We start from the raw sequence: 13916 nt of genomic DNA, 5'->3' as shown, positions 1-13916 counted from the left end.
TGCCACTTTGTTTCTTCAACCAGTCGAGGACACAACAGAAAGAGCAAGGGAGCTGATCGGAAATATTTTCTGCCTGGTCTAGCATGACTTGAATTTGAAAAGTTTGTCACTGCAGTCAGTGCTGAGTAGTGCAAGCTGTCACACGACACCAATTAGAGGTATTAAGTATAAAAATATAAAAGCGAAATGTTGAGATAGCAAGCAGTGAGTTGATCACTTGATTGTTTTACAGATGAACGTGAAGTTGTGCAGAAGAAGACCTTTACGAAATGGGTGAACTCTCACTTGGCAAGAGTAACCTGCCGCATTACTGATCTGTACACTGACCTCCGAGATGGTCGCATGCTAATTAAACTACTGGAAGTACTCTCAGGGGAGCAGCTGGTATGTTGCATAATCTGCTGGAATTCATAATTTGTGCATTTAACTGTCTTGAGTGTTCATGGTTGATTTCAACATTAGAATAATTAAGTTCAGAATGCTACAGCGAGCATTTATAATCTCTGCTGCTTTCTAAAACTTTCTTAAAATTAAGACTTTTTGCACAGCATTAGTTCAAAAATTTTCAAATATCTTCAGGAAATCATCCTGAGAGTACTTATTTCATAATTAATATAAAGGCTGTACTAGTTCAGATTTCTTTGTTTTTTAATTATTTCAAACCTATCTTGATTGACTCGATGACATCGCTAATGTACTAAAATTATTTTTTGTGTGCTCAGTGATATTTTGCATTTCTGTTTTTTTCATAGTCTTCATCTTTATGAGCACCAATCAGTGCCCCTTTTTTCGTCCATTTTGGGCACTTAGTGACAACATTAAACGCTCCCTGGTCAGGTATAATGTAGGCTGTATTGTGGACTGTTCCCTCCCCCACCCCCATTAATGTACCTCAATCCCAACCTCACAAGAACAGTGTGAATTTTTAATATTTCTCACACCAGCCATAGTTTCTCCAAATGAGTTTGCCAATGTAGTGCCAAGCTGTTGACAGTTTTGTTCCGTTAACCCATGTGGAAGTCACATCCACTTCCCAGAGGTGAAAGGACCGCTTGTTATAATTGCAGTAACTGCTTGTGTTTCATTTCCTTCCGCTAATTGGCATACATTCAATGTTTATTTTATTGTGTATTTTCCTTTTTACTGAAAACATCATGACATTATCTCGCTAATCAGCCAAAGCCAACCAAAGGTCGGATGCGTATACATTGTTTGGAAAATGTAGACAAGGCTCTTCAGTTTCTCAAAGAACAGAAAGTGCACCTGGAAAATATGGGATCACATGACATTGTTGATGGGAGCCACAGGCTGACACTCGGTCTCATCTGGACCATCATCCTTCGCTTCCAGGTAAGTGGGAATGTAAAAGAAACACATGGACAGTTCTGGCCTCAACATATCTGCACAGCGGTTACTGTCTTATCAGGCAAACATTTGGACATAATATACATTTTATGGCAGGATGCACAACTTTGGGATAATTGAAATCTGCTACCTTTATTGCTAACCAGTCAAGTAGTTCAGATAGTTAAAGATCTCTTTGTATTATGCCTAAAACAGTCATTTTGTTGTTCTAGACCTCACAATTTTCTGCAGGTGACTATTGCATTACATACACTCCTGGTAACAAATAAAAGTCAATCGAAGTAAGTGACAAAAGCTTTTCATTGTACAAATCTCTGTCACATTATTGTCACATGCAGTTCTTTTATGAATTGTACACAGTCCTACTACATAAGTAACACTTGGTTTGCTCACTGACTTCAATGGAAATGAAAACCGGGTGAGATGTATAATGGGCGGATAATTAGATATCGCCCATTTTACACTATCGTCCAGGGCCAAAATTATTCCTCTGAAGGTGGCCACATGCTCCAAGGTAGAGTGTAGATTGTGGAATGCTGATGATGTGAGACAGGATGCCACACAAGCTGGAAGCGGACTCCTCCATATTTTCAGCCATGTTGCCAAAACCCCTTGGCAGGCCTTCCAGTATCTCACATAACTGCATGTGTGACACAAATTTTCTTTTCAACAATGGGCCCCTGAAGTCAGCATCTCTGTCCTGCTCAAAAGAGCTGGGAGATGACCTCATTCTGGAAATCAGTGGCGCTTCGAGAGCAATGTGCATTAGAGATGGCCTGGCTGGCGGCTTATCTCAGCAGGATCTCTGGCTATTACACGTACTCCTTCATGTACCACTTCAAGCTGCATTGTGAAGCCAATCAAATGTCAATGAAACCCGGAAGTTAAAATAGCCCTGGCCTCAAATTGATGTCAGGCGTGTTTGGTGCTCGCTCCCGCCCACTCAAAATCCATTCTGAGTTAACCCCCCCCCCCCACCAAATATTCAATACCAATTATAATGGTGGAAGCACATTGCAAAGTGAATATTAACAAATGGAACATAACACTACGTAGAGGCATTGCATGTTTTGATTTGTGCATTAACTATGTAATGTTTGGGGGCTAAGGACATAATTATTCAGAAAATGTACATAGATTTACAAGAGTTGAATGCAATCTCCAGTGCTTCATATTATCAGTTCTTCAAACAACTTCAATTACAGGTTGTAAAACTGCAGAATTGTATTTTTTAATTCAATTTTCTAGAAATTTAATTGTGGATTAGTGTGCAAATTCCTTTTCTATTGTTTTTAAGATTTTTAAAAAATACAAGAATAATCTTTAAGTCTTTACTGGAGTTATATTGTTACATTGAGTTACATTGAGTCTATAGCACAGAAACAGGCCAATCAGCTCAACTGGTCTATGCTGGTGTTTATGCTCCACACGAACCTCCTCACTCCCTACTTCATCTACTCCTATCACCATACCCTTCGATTCCTTTCTCCTTCATGTACTTATCTAGCTTTCCCTTAAATGCATCTATGCTATTTGCCTCAACTACTCCTTGTGGTAGCGCATTCCACATTCTTATCACTCTTTGGGTAAAGAAGTTTCTCCTGAATTCTCTATTGAATTTATTAGTGAATCTGGAATTTTCTTCTGGTTTCGATGTAATGATGCATTGAGTTACAAACCCTCAAGTATTGTGCACATGAAAACTATTGTTGAAAGGGATTTATACATTAGAGCAGATGGTTCACTTCCTCTTCTACAAAGCCAACTGCAAATTATTACTGATATTTCAGTGGAATGTAGATCTGCAATTTTGTCAGCAAAATTGAAGCCCATGGAATTAAAGGAGCAGTGGTAGCATGGATACGAAATTTGGTAAATGACAGGAAACAGAGAGTAGTGGTGAACAATTGTTTTTCGGAACTGGAGGAAGGTACACATTGGTGTTCCCCATGGGTTGGTACTAGGATCACTGCTTTTTTTGATATACATTGATGACTTGGACTTGGGTATACAGGACACAGTTTCAAAGACACAGACACAAAGTGGAAGTGTAGTAAACAGTGAGGAGGATAGTAATGGATTTCAAGAGGACATAGACAGGCTGGTGGAGTGGGTGGATACATGGCAGATGAAGTTTATCGCAGAGAAATGCAAAGTGATACATTGTGGCAGGAAGAATGAGGGGAGGCAATAGAAACTAAATGATACACTTCTAAAGTGGGTGCAGGAACAGAGAGACCCAGGGGTATATGTGCACAAATCTTTGAAGGTGACAGGACAGGTTCAGAAAGCAGTTAAAAAAGCATATGGGATCCTGGGCATAAATAAAGGCATAGAGTACAACAGCAAGGAAGATATTTTGAACCTTTACAAAACGCTGGTTCGGCCTCAACTGGAGTATTGTGTCCAATTTTCGGCACCACACTTTAGGAACGATGTGAAGACCATAGAGAGGGTGCAGAAAAGATTTACTAGAATGGTTCCTGGGATGAGGGTCTTCAGGTACATGGATAGACTGGAGAAGCTGGGGTTGTTCTCTTTAGAGTAGAGAAGGTTAAGAGGAGATTTGATAGAGTTGTTCAAAATCATGAAGGGTTTAGATGAAGTAAATAAAGAGAAACTGTTCCCATTGGCAAGGGTCGAGAACCAGAGGACACAGATTTAAGGTGATTGGCAAAAGAACCAAAGGCGACATGAGGAAAAACTTTTTTACGCAGCGAGTAGTTATGATCTGGAATGCGCTGTCTGAATGGGTGGTGGAAGCAGATTCAATTGTGGATTTCAAAAATGAATTGGATAAATACTTGAAGGGAAAAAAATTGTAGGGCTACAGGGAAAAAGCGGGGGAATGGGACTAAATGTATTGCTCTTACAAAGAGCCGGCACGGGCTTGATGGGCCGAATGGCCTCCTTCTATGCTGTATGATTCTATGATAATATATGTAACATATTTGAATTTTTAAAAGGCCTTCAATAAGATACCACACTGTAGAGTCATGGCTAATGTCAGACACGTGGTGTTGGGATCAGGTCGCAGAATGGATAGCAAGCTGGCTACTAAACAGAAAATAGAGAGTAGGGGTTAAGGGTAGCTTCTCAGACTGGCAAAAGGTGGCAAGTGGTGTTCTACAGGGATTGATGCTGGGACTACAGTTGTTCCCAATTTACATTAACGATTTGGATTCAGGAATCGAAAGTACAATTTCAAAATTTGCGGACAACACCAAATTGGGGGCTGTTGTTAATATAAAGGAAGAATGCATCATCACGCAGGAAGACATTAATAAACTTGCAGAATGGACATGTAATTGGCAAATGAATTTCAAAGAGACACGTGTGAGGTGGTGCATTTTGGTAGGAAGAATAAGGAGGCCACATACTGCTTGGATAATAAGAGTCTTAATAGGGTAGAGGAGCAAAGGGATCTCGGGGAACAGATTCACAAATCACTAAAAGTAGCGATGCAGGTTAATAAGGCCATAAAAAAGGCAAACCAAGTACTGGGGTTTATTTCTAGAGGGATAGAATTAAAAAGCAGAGAAGTTATGTTAAACTTGTATAGAACCTTGGTTAGACCACACTTGGAGTATTGTGCACAAGGGGCACTGGAGAAGGTACAGAAATGATTCACAAGGATGATACCAGAACTGAAGGGATATACTTATCAGGAAAGGCCGAACAAACTCAAGCTTTTTTCTCTCGAAAAGAGAAGGCTGAGTGGTGACCTGATAGAGGTCTTTAAGATTATGAAAAGGTTTGATAGGGTAGACGTAGAGAAAATGTTTCCACTTGTGGGGGAGTCCAAAACTAGAGGCCATAAATATAAGATAGTCATTAATAAATCCAATAGGGAATTTAGGAGAAACTTCTTTACTCGAAAAGTGGTAAGAATGTGGAACATCGGAACAGGAGTAGGCCATTTAGACTCTCGAGCCTGTTCTGCCATTCAATTAAATCGTGGCTGATCTGTGACCTAACTCCATGTAATTGCCTTAGCCCATATCCCTTAATACCTTCTATTAATATCTCTCTTTAATTTTATACTTCCATCTACACTGGTTAACAAAAATCTATCCATCTCAGATTTAAAATGACCAATTCAGCTAGCACCAACTGCTGTTTGCGGAAGAGAATTCCAAACTTCTACCACCTTTTGCGAATAGAATTGTTTCCTAACTTCACTCCTGAAAGTCCTGGTTCTAATTTTTAGGCTATGTCCTCCAGTGCTAGACTCCTCAACCAGCGGAAATAGTTTCTCTCTATCTACCTTATCAATTCCCCTTAATATCTTGAAAACTTCGATCAAATCACCCCTTAATCTTCTAAATTCCAGAGAATACAACTCTAGTTCGTGTAATCTCTCCTCATAATTTAACCCTTGGAGTCCAGGTATCATTCGAGTAAATCTACGCTGCACGCCCTCCAAGGCCATTATATCCTTCCTATGTTGCGGTGCCCAGAACTGAACACAGTATTCCAGGTGTGGTCTAACCAGGGCTTTGTATAGCTGTAGCATAACTTCTACCCCTTGTATTCTGGTCCTCCAGATGTAAAGGCCAGCATTCTATTAGCCTTTTTGATTATTTTCAGTACCTGTCCATGACATTTTAATGATCCTTGTACATGGACCCCAAGTCTCTTTGGACCTCCACTGTTTCGAGCATTTCACCGTTTGGAAAGTATCTTTTGTGGGTCCAAAGTAGATGACCTCATACTGCCTACATGGAAATCCATTTGCCAAAGTTTTACCCATTCACTTAATCTATTGATATCTCTGTAATGTTATGCTTCCATCTACACTGCTTACAATGCTGCCTATTTTATGTCATTGGCAAACTTGGATATGTGGCTCTCTATCCCATCATCTAAGTCGTTAATAAATACAGTGAATAGTTGAGGCCCCTACACAGATCCCTGTGGGACACCACTAGTCAGATCCTGACAATTTGAGTACCTGCCCATTAATCCTACTCTCTGTCTCCTGCCACTCAGCCAAATTCCTAACCAAGTCAATAATTTGTCCTCAATTCCATGAGCTTCAACTTCAGCTAACAGTCTCTTATGAGGGACTTTATCGAATGCCTTCCGGAAGTCCATATAAACAACATCCATAGACATTCCCCTATCTACTATTTTAGTCACCTCTTCAAAAAATTCAATCAGTTTCATCAGGCATGACCTACCCTTTACAAATCCATGCTGGTCTCTCTGATCAGCTGAAAATTTTCAAGGTGCCCAATCACTCTACCCTTAATTATAGGCTCTAGTAATTTTCTGACAATGGATGTTAGGCTAACTGGCCTATAACTCCCTGGTTTCCCCCTCTCTCCATTCTTAAATAGCGAAGTGACATGTGCAATTTTCCAATCTAAAGGAATGGTTCCTGAATCAAGAGAACTTTGGAAGATTATAGTTGGGGCATCTGCAATGTTCTCACCTACTTTCTGTAAAATCCTGAGATGGAAACCATCTGGTCCTGGGGATTTGTCACTCTTTAGTGCCATTATTTTCATTACTGTTAATTTGCTTATGTTAATTATGGTGAGTCCACATCCCTGATTTAAAATTAGTTTCCTTGGGGTATCCGGCATGCTAACCTCTTCCTCTACTGTAAATACTGGCGCAGAGTAATTATTTAACATGTTTTCATTTCAATATCACCATTATCAGTTTTTAAGGGGCCCACATTGCTCTTGATCATTCTCTTTTTCCTTATATAATTGTAAAACATTTTTGTGTTGATTTTGATATTCCTTTTCATTCTCCTTTTTTGTAGCTCTTACTATATGTTACTGTCTGAAGTACCACAAGAAGTAGTTGAGGCAAATAGCATGCAGGCATTTAAGGGGAAGCTAGATAGGCACACAAGAGAGAAAGGAATAGAAGGGTATGCTGATAGGGTTAGATGAAGAGGGGTGGGAGGAGGCTCGTGTGGAGCATAAATGCTAGCATAGACCAGTTGGGCCGAATGGCCGTTTCTGTGCTGTAGACTCAATGTGACTTGATGCTTCAAATGTCTACTTGGATGTTTTTTTAAAAAAATACTATCAATCTGCTCTTTCAGATCCAGGATATCACTGTAGAGACACATGACAGCCGTGAGACTCGGTCAGCAAAGGACGCCCTCCTCCTTTGGTGCCAGATGAAGACAGCAGGGTGGGTTACTCTTGCCTCTTCCTTTTCACTTTTACTTTGCCTGTTATTCTGTCAATGCAAATAGCTGCAGTATGTGGTCTGAATTTTTGTCAAAGCTGAAAAGTAAAAAAAGTTACTTTTAAAATGAAAGCTTTTTTTTTTCTTTTTATAATACCTAGGTATCCCAATGTGAACATCACAAACTTCACATCAAGCTGGAAGGATGGCATGGCATTTAACGCCCTTATCCACAAACACAGGTAATGTGAAGCAAAGGCCATCAGCAGGATGTGAGAATGGAAGAGTATTAGAGGAGGATATGAAACAATTCTTAGAGATCACTATAGATGAGAAATTGGTTCTGAAAAAATTAGCAGAACTCAAGATAGACAAGTCACTGGTTCTGATAGCAAGCAAAGGAAGTTGAAGAGGACATAGCAGAGGCTTTGACCACAATTTTTCAATCCTTCTTAGATGTGCAAATTGTGCCGGGGGAGGTAGCCAATGTAACACCTCTGTTCAAAAAGGGAGAGAAGGATAAACCAGGTAACTCTTAGAATGCATAATTTGACTTCAAATTGAAGCATTTAGATATGTATGGGATAATCAAGGACAGATAGTGTGGATTTATTAAAGATGAGTTGTGTTTGTCAAACTTAAGAGCTTTTGAAGAAAAGACTAACTGTGCAGATAAATAAGATGCAGTAGATGTAGTGTAAATGGATTTTTCAGAAGGCGTTCCATAACATATCTCATGAAGACTGGTTACAAAACTGCCCAAACAGAGGAGACAGTCTTTCCCTATCAATACTCTTCGTAATTTTAAAAACCTCTTTTAAATCACTTTTTAGCCTTCTCTGCTCTAATGGAAATAACCCCAGTATCTCAAGGCTCCTCTCAAATATACTTTCTGCCTGTTGAATCTGCGCTGTATGCCCACTTTGGTTTTTCTGCACACGGTTGTCTAACTGTGGTCTAGCCAGTGCCTGGTACAAATTTATTGTAACCTCTTTACTCATGTAATGATGCCCTATTTACAAAACTCAAAATGCTATTGCCCTTTTTTATGGCTTTATCAATCTGCACTGATTAATTTTATATTGCTGTAGCAAAGAGCCAGCACAGACATGATGGGCCAAATGGCCTCATTCTGTACTGTAAACTTCCATGATTCTATGTGTGGCCAGTGACAAAATGTCCATTAATTTGCAAAAATGTTTTTCTCGTCCTAGATTTTCATTCGCTTCTTTTGTGGATCGAAACAAACTATTATTTGTTCATGCTTGAACATATCCTAATCTTGCTTATTTTAGTGTATTTTAATTTGTAAATCTGTTTGCAATTGGATACTTCTATGAATTACTATTACGAGTAGGATGTATGCCTGTCAGTTTTTGGAACTGGCTTTTGTGATAGGGTAAGGTAAAGAAGACTGCCACAATCCTACATGATCAGGTAGGTTGAAAATGGATTTGGAAATGGCTGTTTGGCATGTTGGCAAAATATCTGAATTCCAAAGATCTGTGAAAATTCTCATGTAGTTTGAGTTTCTTAAACATTGAGCACACTATTCAACATCGAAAAGTGTATGGTAAATTGGAAATATTTAAAACGTGTCTCTCTTTCTTCAGGCCTGATCTGGTTGATTTTAACAAGCTGAAAAAGTCTAATGCCACATACAATTTGCAGCAGGCCTTTAATGTCTCAGAGCAGAAGCTGGGCGTGACCAAGCTGCTTGATCCTGAGGGTAAGTTTCATCAGGATGAATACATAATTGTATGTATACATAGCCAAATAAACATTACAGAAGTGAAGTATATATCTAAATAGAAAGAGGGAGCCTAATGGTATAATGGATTAAAAGGGTAAATTCCCCAATCTTGTGTTCCCAATGTGAGCCGTGCTCAAAGAGAGTCAGGTATAGGGCTACAAAATTGCAGTCCAGATTAAGGAAGAATCAGAAGTTCTTATTCTCTTTTATTCCCTCACAGATGTTTTTACAGAGAATCCGGATGAGAAATCAATCATTACCTACGTGGTGGCATTTTACCATTACTTCTCCAAGATGAAGGCATTAGCAGTGGAGGGGAAAAGGATTGGGAAGGTTTGTGTTACATAGGTTTGCTTAAATAACCAGCTACATCCAAGTAAGTTATGGTGGTACAATATAACAACTTTTCTGGAATGCTGGTGAGAAAATCGATCTGACTGTACCCATGAGAAGTCCCTGTGAGTTGCTATTTCTGCCTCATCATGGAAAACTCTGTTGTTTATGATACCAGAGATGAGGGACTTCAGTTATGTGGAGAGACTAGAGAAGCTGGGATTGTTCTCCTCAGAGCAGGGAAGGTTAAGGCAAGATTTAATTGAGGTGTTCAATATTATGAGGGGTTTTGATAGAGTAAATAAAGAGAAACTATTTCCACTGGCAGGACGGTCGGTAACCAGAGGACACAGATTTAAGATAATTGGCAAAAGAGCCAGAGGGGAGATGAGAAGAACTTTATTTACGCAACGAGTTGTTATGATCTGGAATGCACTGCATGAAAGAGTGGTGGAAACAGATTCAATAATAACTTTCAAAAGGGAATTGGATATATACTTGTAAAGGAAATATTTACAGGGCTATGGGGAAAGAGCAGGGGAGTTGGACTAATTGGATAGCTCTTTCAAAGAGCCAGCACAGTCACAGTGGGCCCAATGGCCTCCTTCCGTGCTGTAAGATTCTATGATTAAATTTAAAATAAAAACTACTGTGAAAGTATAATATTAGTTACAATGAATGATGATCATTGTGAACGTGTCAGAGTTTTTGTCCCAACAATTACTGGTGTACTTATAAATAAATAATATATGCACAGCTCAAAGCCTGATCTCAATCTCTCCCAAAGGTCACATAAGCACTTTTCTAGTAGGGGATAGTGATCAAGAACCAGGAATCTTGGCCATTTTTTGACTTTCTCCTCCCCAGTCCAGGGACACTGATGTGAATTTAAACGCCATTACTGCTGTCCTGGCTGAATTTCTTTTAAAATATTTTCCACATGTAAAATGCATAACCTAAATTGATATTATGGAATATTATCACTTGCATTTGTTTATTTCTAATATTTATTTCATAACACAGCATACCCCTGAAATTCTGTGTGGAAGTTCACAGCCTGTATTTTTTGGGTACACAGTTTCAACATTGCAATATTTCAAGATTGTGACTAAACTTTGTAGCACACATTATGGACTGCCTTGATAGCTCAGTGGATGTATCCAATGACTAGATGAGCCATACAGACCAGGAATGTCCCAGATTAGATCTCCATTCTGCTGAGTTAGCTGATCTTCACCTGGATAATGGTAGGGCTGCTAAAACTGGCCTCAGCTCCTCTGATTTTGGACTGGGGGGAAATAAACCATGGTTCTCATTCATGTTTGTGACCTGTGGTGTATGCATGTGCATGTAGTGTGTGTGTGTGTGTGTGTGTGTGTGTGGGGTGGGCAACAAGCAGGGACAGGATTGTGTCTGGCTGTATTGCCTCTCCTGTAGTCAAATACCACTGCTGACACTTACTGTCAACACACATGAATATTGGTCACTTGAGTGGGGTTCTGAAGGGTGACAGCTAGCTGTGGAACTGTACCCTGCCTGAAGTGAATGGGGGTAATTTTGACTGTGTTCGATGGTGTAAGATGGGTGATAGCGAATGGGCCGACCATTTTATACCTCTCCTGATTTTTATTGACTTTAATCGAAATAAAAATCGGGAGAGATGTAAAACCAGGGCCAACTTCAAGCGTTCCAACGCCAGGTGGTAGTAAAGACTTAATGCAGAGCAAGGCTCCCTCTGCACTTCCCAACAATGTCCCACAGGCCTATCCAATTACCCCTGTTCAACTAAATCATGGCAAAGAGCAAGTACTGTTCCAACTTTCTAGGATGTTGATAATGTTACTTACCCCCAACCCCCAAGGTCACAACTGTGTTAATGAAGGATGTATGTAATTGTGATTTTTTTTGAGGGGGCAGAGATAGACAAATTCTTTCACTTATGGTTAGCTTCATTTCAGGAAAATCCTGTGTTATTAAGATTACATAACGCACTTGCTGTGGGTTTAAGGCCTGTGAAGTCTGTGATTCATTTTGAAAATCTGGAGTAAGAGGAATTGGTATCTCACAATCAGTTGTCTAACAGCATGTTTTGTTTATTTTGATTAAACTGAAACTATTCCAGTATCTCAGAATGTTTTAAGAGCTCTAGATATCCTACAGTGTACTATACGTTTACCCAGGTGTTGGACAATGCAATTGAAACCCAGAAAATGATCGATAAATATGAACAACTGGCATCTGACTTGCTAACCTGGATCGAGCAAACTATCATTGTTCTTAACAGTCGGAAGTTTGCCAACTCATTGACTGGAGTGCAACAACAACTGCAGGCCTTCAACACCTACCGCACAGTGGAAAAACCTTCCAAGTAAGTTGCAGAAGTAGGGCTGCTATATACTTTAGCATATAGTTACAAATTGTTATGTGCTTCCTGTTGTCCGACTGCCTTTGATGTTTTTGTCCTGCTCTCACCCTGTGGCATTATTGAATGTGTACTGTTCACGATTGGCATAGGTGATAACAGGCTAAGCAACTCCTAGATCTGGAAGAAAAAAAATCTCACATTTAATTTGTTAAAAAAGGCATCCAGGGTCAGATTACTGGGTCCCCAGATAGTCAATTGGACCACTTGGGTGGTCTTCCTGGAGGGCTATGCAACACGATCCCACTAACTAATTCCATGCCACTTGCCTGCAGAGAGAGGGAGAATCTCGTAAGAGGCAAGGTAGGAATGCACCATCACTTAGCTGGGGCACAGAAAAATAATGACTCAATCCAAAGACAAAAACAGAAAAGCGGTGTAGCCCCCCATGACTACTCCCCTCTCCATAGTCACCCTGATGCTGGAACATGTAAAGCCACTATACCAATATATGCGTTTATGTTGACAGTCATTGGGTAGGTTAAAATTTCAAAAATCTGAAACCCAACCCCAACTCAGCTCAAATGCACCCACTTCCGGTTTTAACAGAGGCAGGTTGGGGGATGAGCGATTAACCAGCAGTTGGGTTTTTACAACAATCTGATAACTTTCATGGTGACTTGTTCTGGAGCCAGCCCACAAATTACCAGATTTATTGAATTCAATTTCAAAGTGGGATTTTGAACTCATAACTTTTGCATTGCTAATCCAGCACCATAGCCACTGAACTGTGGAATGGAAGGTGCTACTTTGACAAAGCTGATCTGTATTTTGTGTGAATAGATGAGGTTGCATGATCTGTTTTAGTGCAGTAAGTTCCAAGTTAAATTAAACCAAGTTCAGGTTTGTAAAGTACACAGTAAACAAAATGCCTCTACCAGTAGTGCTGTGATTTTCCTTAGAATTCTAGCACTATTTCATAAATCAATGCATCAGAAGCTGTGTGAAATGCACTATTTATTTTCAGACAGCACCTTTCAATGTGCACTGTTGAAAGTGCATTCTGTGGAAGATCCAAGATTTAAATCGGGAAAGCCTCAACTGCATAAAGCTTGAAATACTGGATCATTTTGGTATCTAAAAATAGACTTTAACAATAACAAAATTTAACCAGCATTGCATTGACATCTGTGGCATCTCTCTGGGATGACGAACGAAACGCATATTGTTGTGGCTTCTTTCTCTGCAATATTTATGATGTTTAACTTTCAGTGCCCGATACCATTTTCAAGATTCTCTGGGTTTGGTGCAAAGGTCTCTTTTGAATTGCAACAAAAATAACTGAAGCTGCCATCCTCCAACAGGTTCCAGGAGAAGGGTAATCTCGAGGTGCTGCTGTTCTCCATCCAGAGCAGGATGAGAGCAAACAACCAGAAAGTATATACTCCGCACGAGGGCAAGCTCATCTCAGACATCAACAGGGTAGGAGGTTTCTTCACTCGTTATTTCCATCAATCAGTTTGAGAATACAGATAAATCCACAGATCTTTAACTGTGTTGGTTTAACTGTTGGCTGAATTTATTCCCTGTGCTATTCTGCTGAGTGAGATGACATTGCCAATTACGGAGGCTTTTTCTGATACAGCACTTGATGGCTGTTCTGGAGAGCAGCCGATGCTCGGCATTCATTTAAACAAACATTCAGGGGAGATTTATAGATATCAAGAACACATTAGTGCTCCTATCTGTAGTTCATAGATAAATAAACCTGTCAACAGTGTTTCATGCAAAAGTTCAGTTGTAGGTTCCAGGTGTTGTGATGTTTCAGAAAGCAAATTTTGCTTGCTATGGTTTTGAAAAGTTTTGCTGCAGTTTTCTTTTTCATTCAGAGAGGAAAATATTGTACAGTATTTGAGAGTGAATCCACTATTATTTTCCTTTTGAAAATTT

General features: G+C 39.7%; 1 protein-coding gene across 4 annotated transcripts in view; it reads left to right on the top strand.

Annotated features, from left to right (window-relative positions):
* Positions 1–13916, top strand: part of LOC137326330 (spectrin beta chain, non-erythrocytic 1-like) — a 269969-nt gene that overhangs the window by 152586 nt on the left and 103467 nt on the right. For all 4 annotated transcript variants that reach the window (XM_067991316.1, XM_067991314.1, XM_067991315.1 and 1 more), the window contains 8 exons: positions 233–384; positions 1177–1350; positions 7430–7521; positions 7680–7760; positions 9132–9247; positions 9492–9604; positions 11785–11972; positions 13331–13448. In XM_067991316.1, the coding sequence (XP_067847417.1) occupies positions 233–384; positions 1177–1350; positions 7430–7521; positions 7680–7760; positions 9132–9247; positions 9492–9604; positions 11785–11972; positions 13331–13448 (1034 nt within the window). The remainder of the gene's footprint in view (positions 1–232; positions 385–1176; positions 1351–7429; positions 7522–7679; positions 7761–9131; positions 9248–9491; positions 9605–11784; positions 11973–13330; positions 13449–13916) is intronic.

Source organism: Heptranchias perlo, chromosome 10, assembly GCF_035084215.1.
Source record: "Heptranchias perlo isolate sHepPer1 chromosome 10, sHepPer1.hap1, whole genome shotgun sequence".
Lineage (NCBI taxonomy): Eukaryota > Metazoa > Chordata > Chondrichthyes > Hexanchiformes > Hexanchidae > Heptranchias > Heptranchias perlo.
The sequence above is the reverse complement of the archived record's forward strand: the minus strand, read 5'-3'. Positions and strand labels throughout refer to the sequence as shown.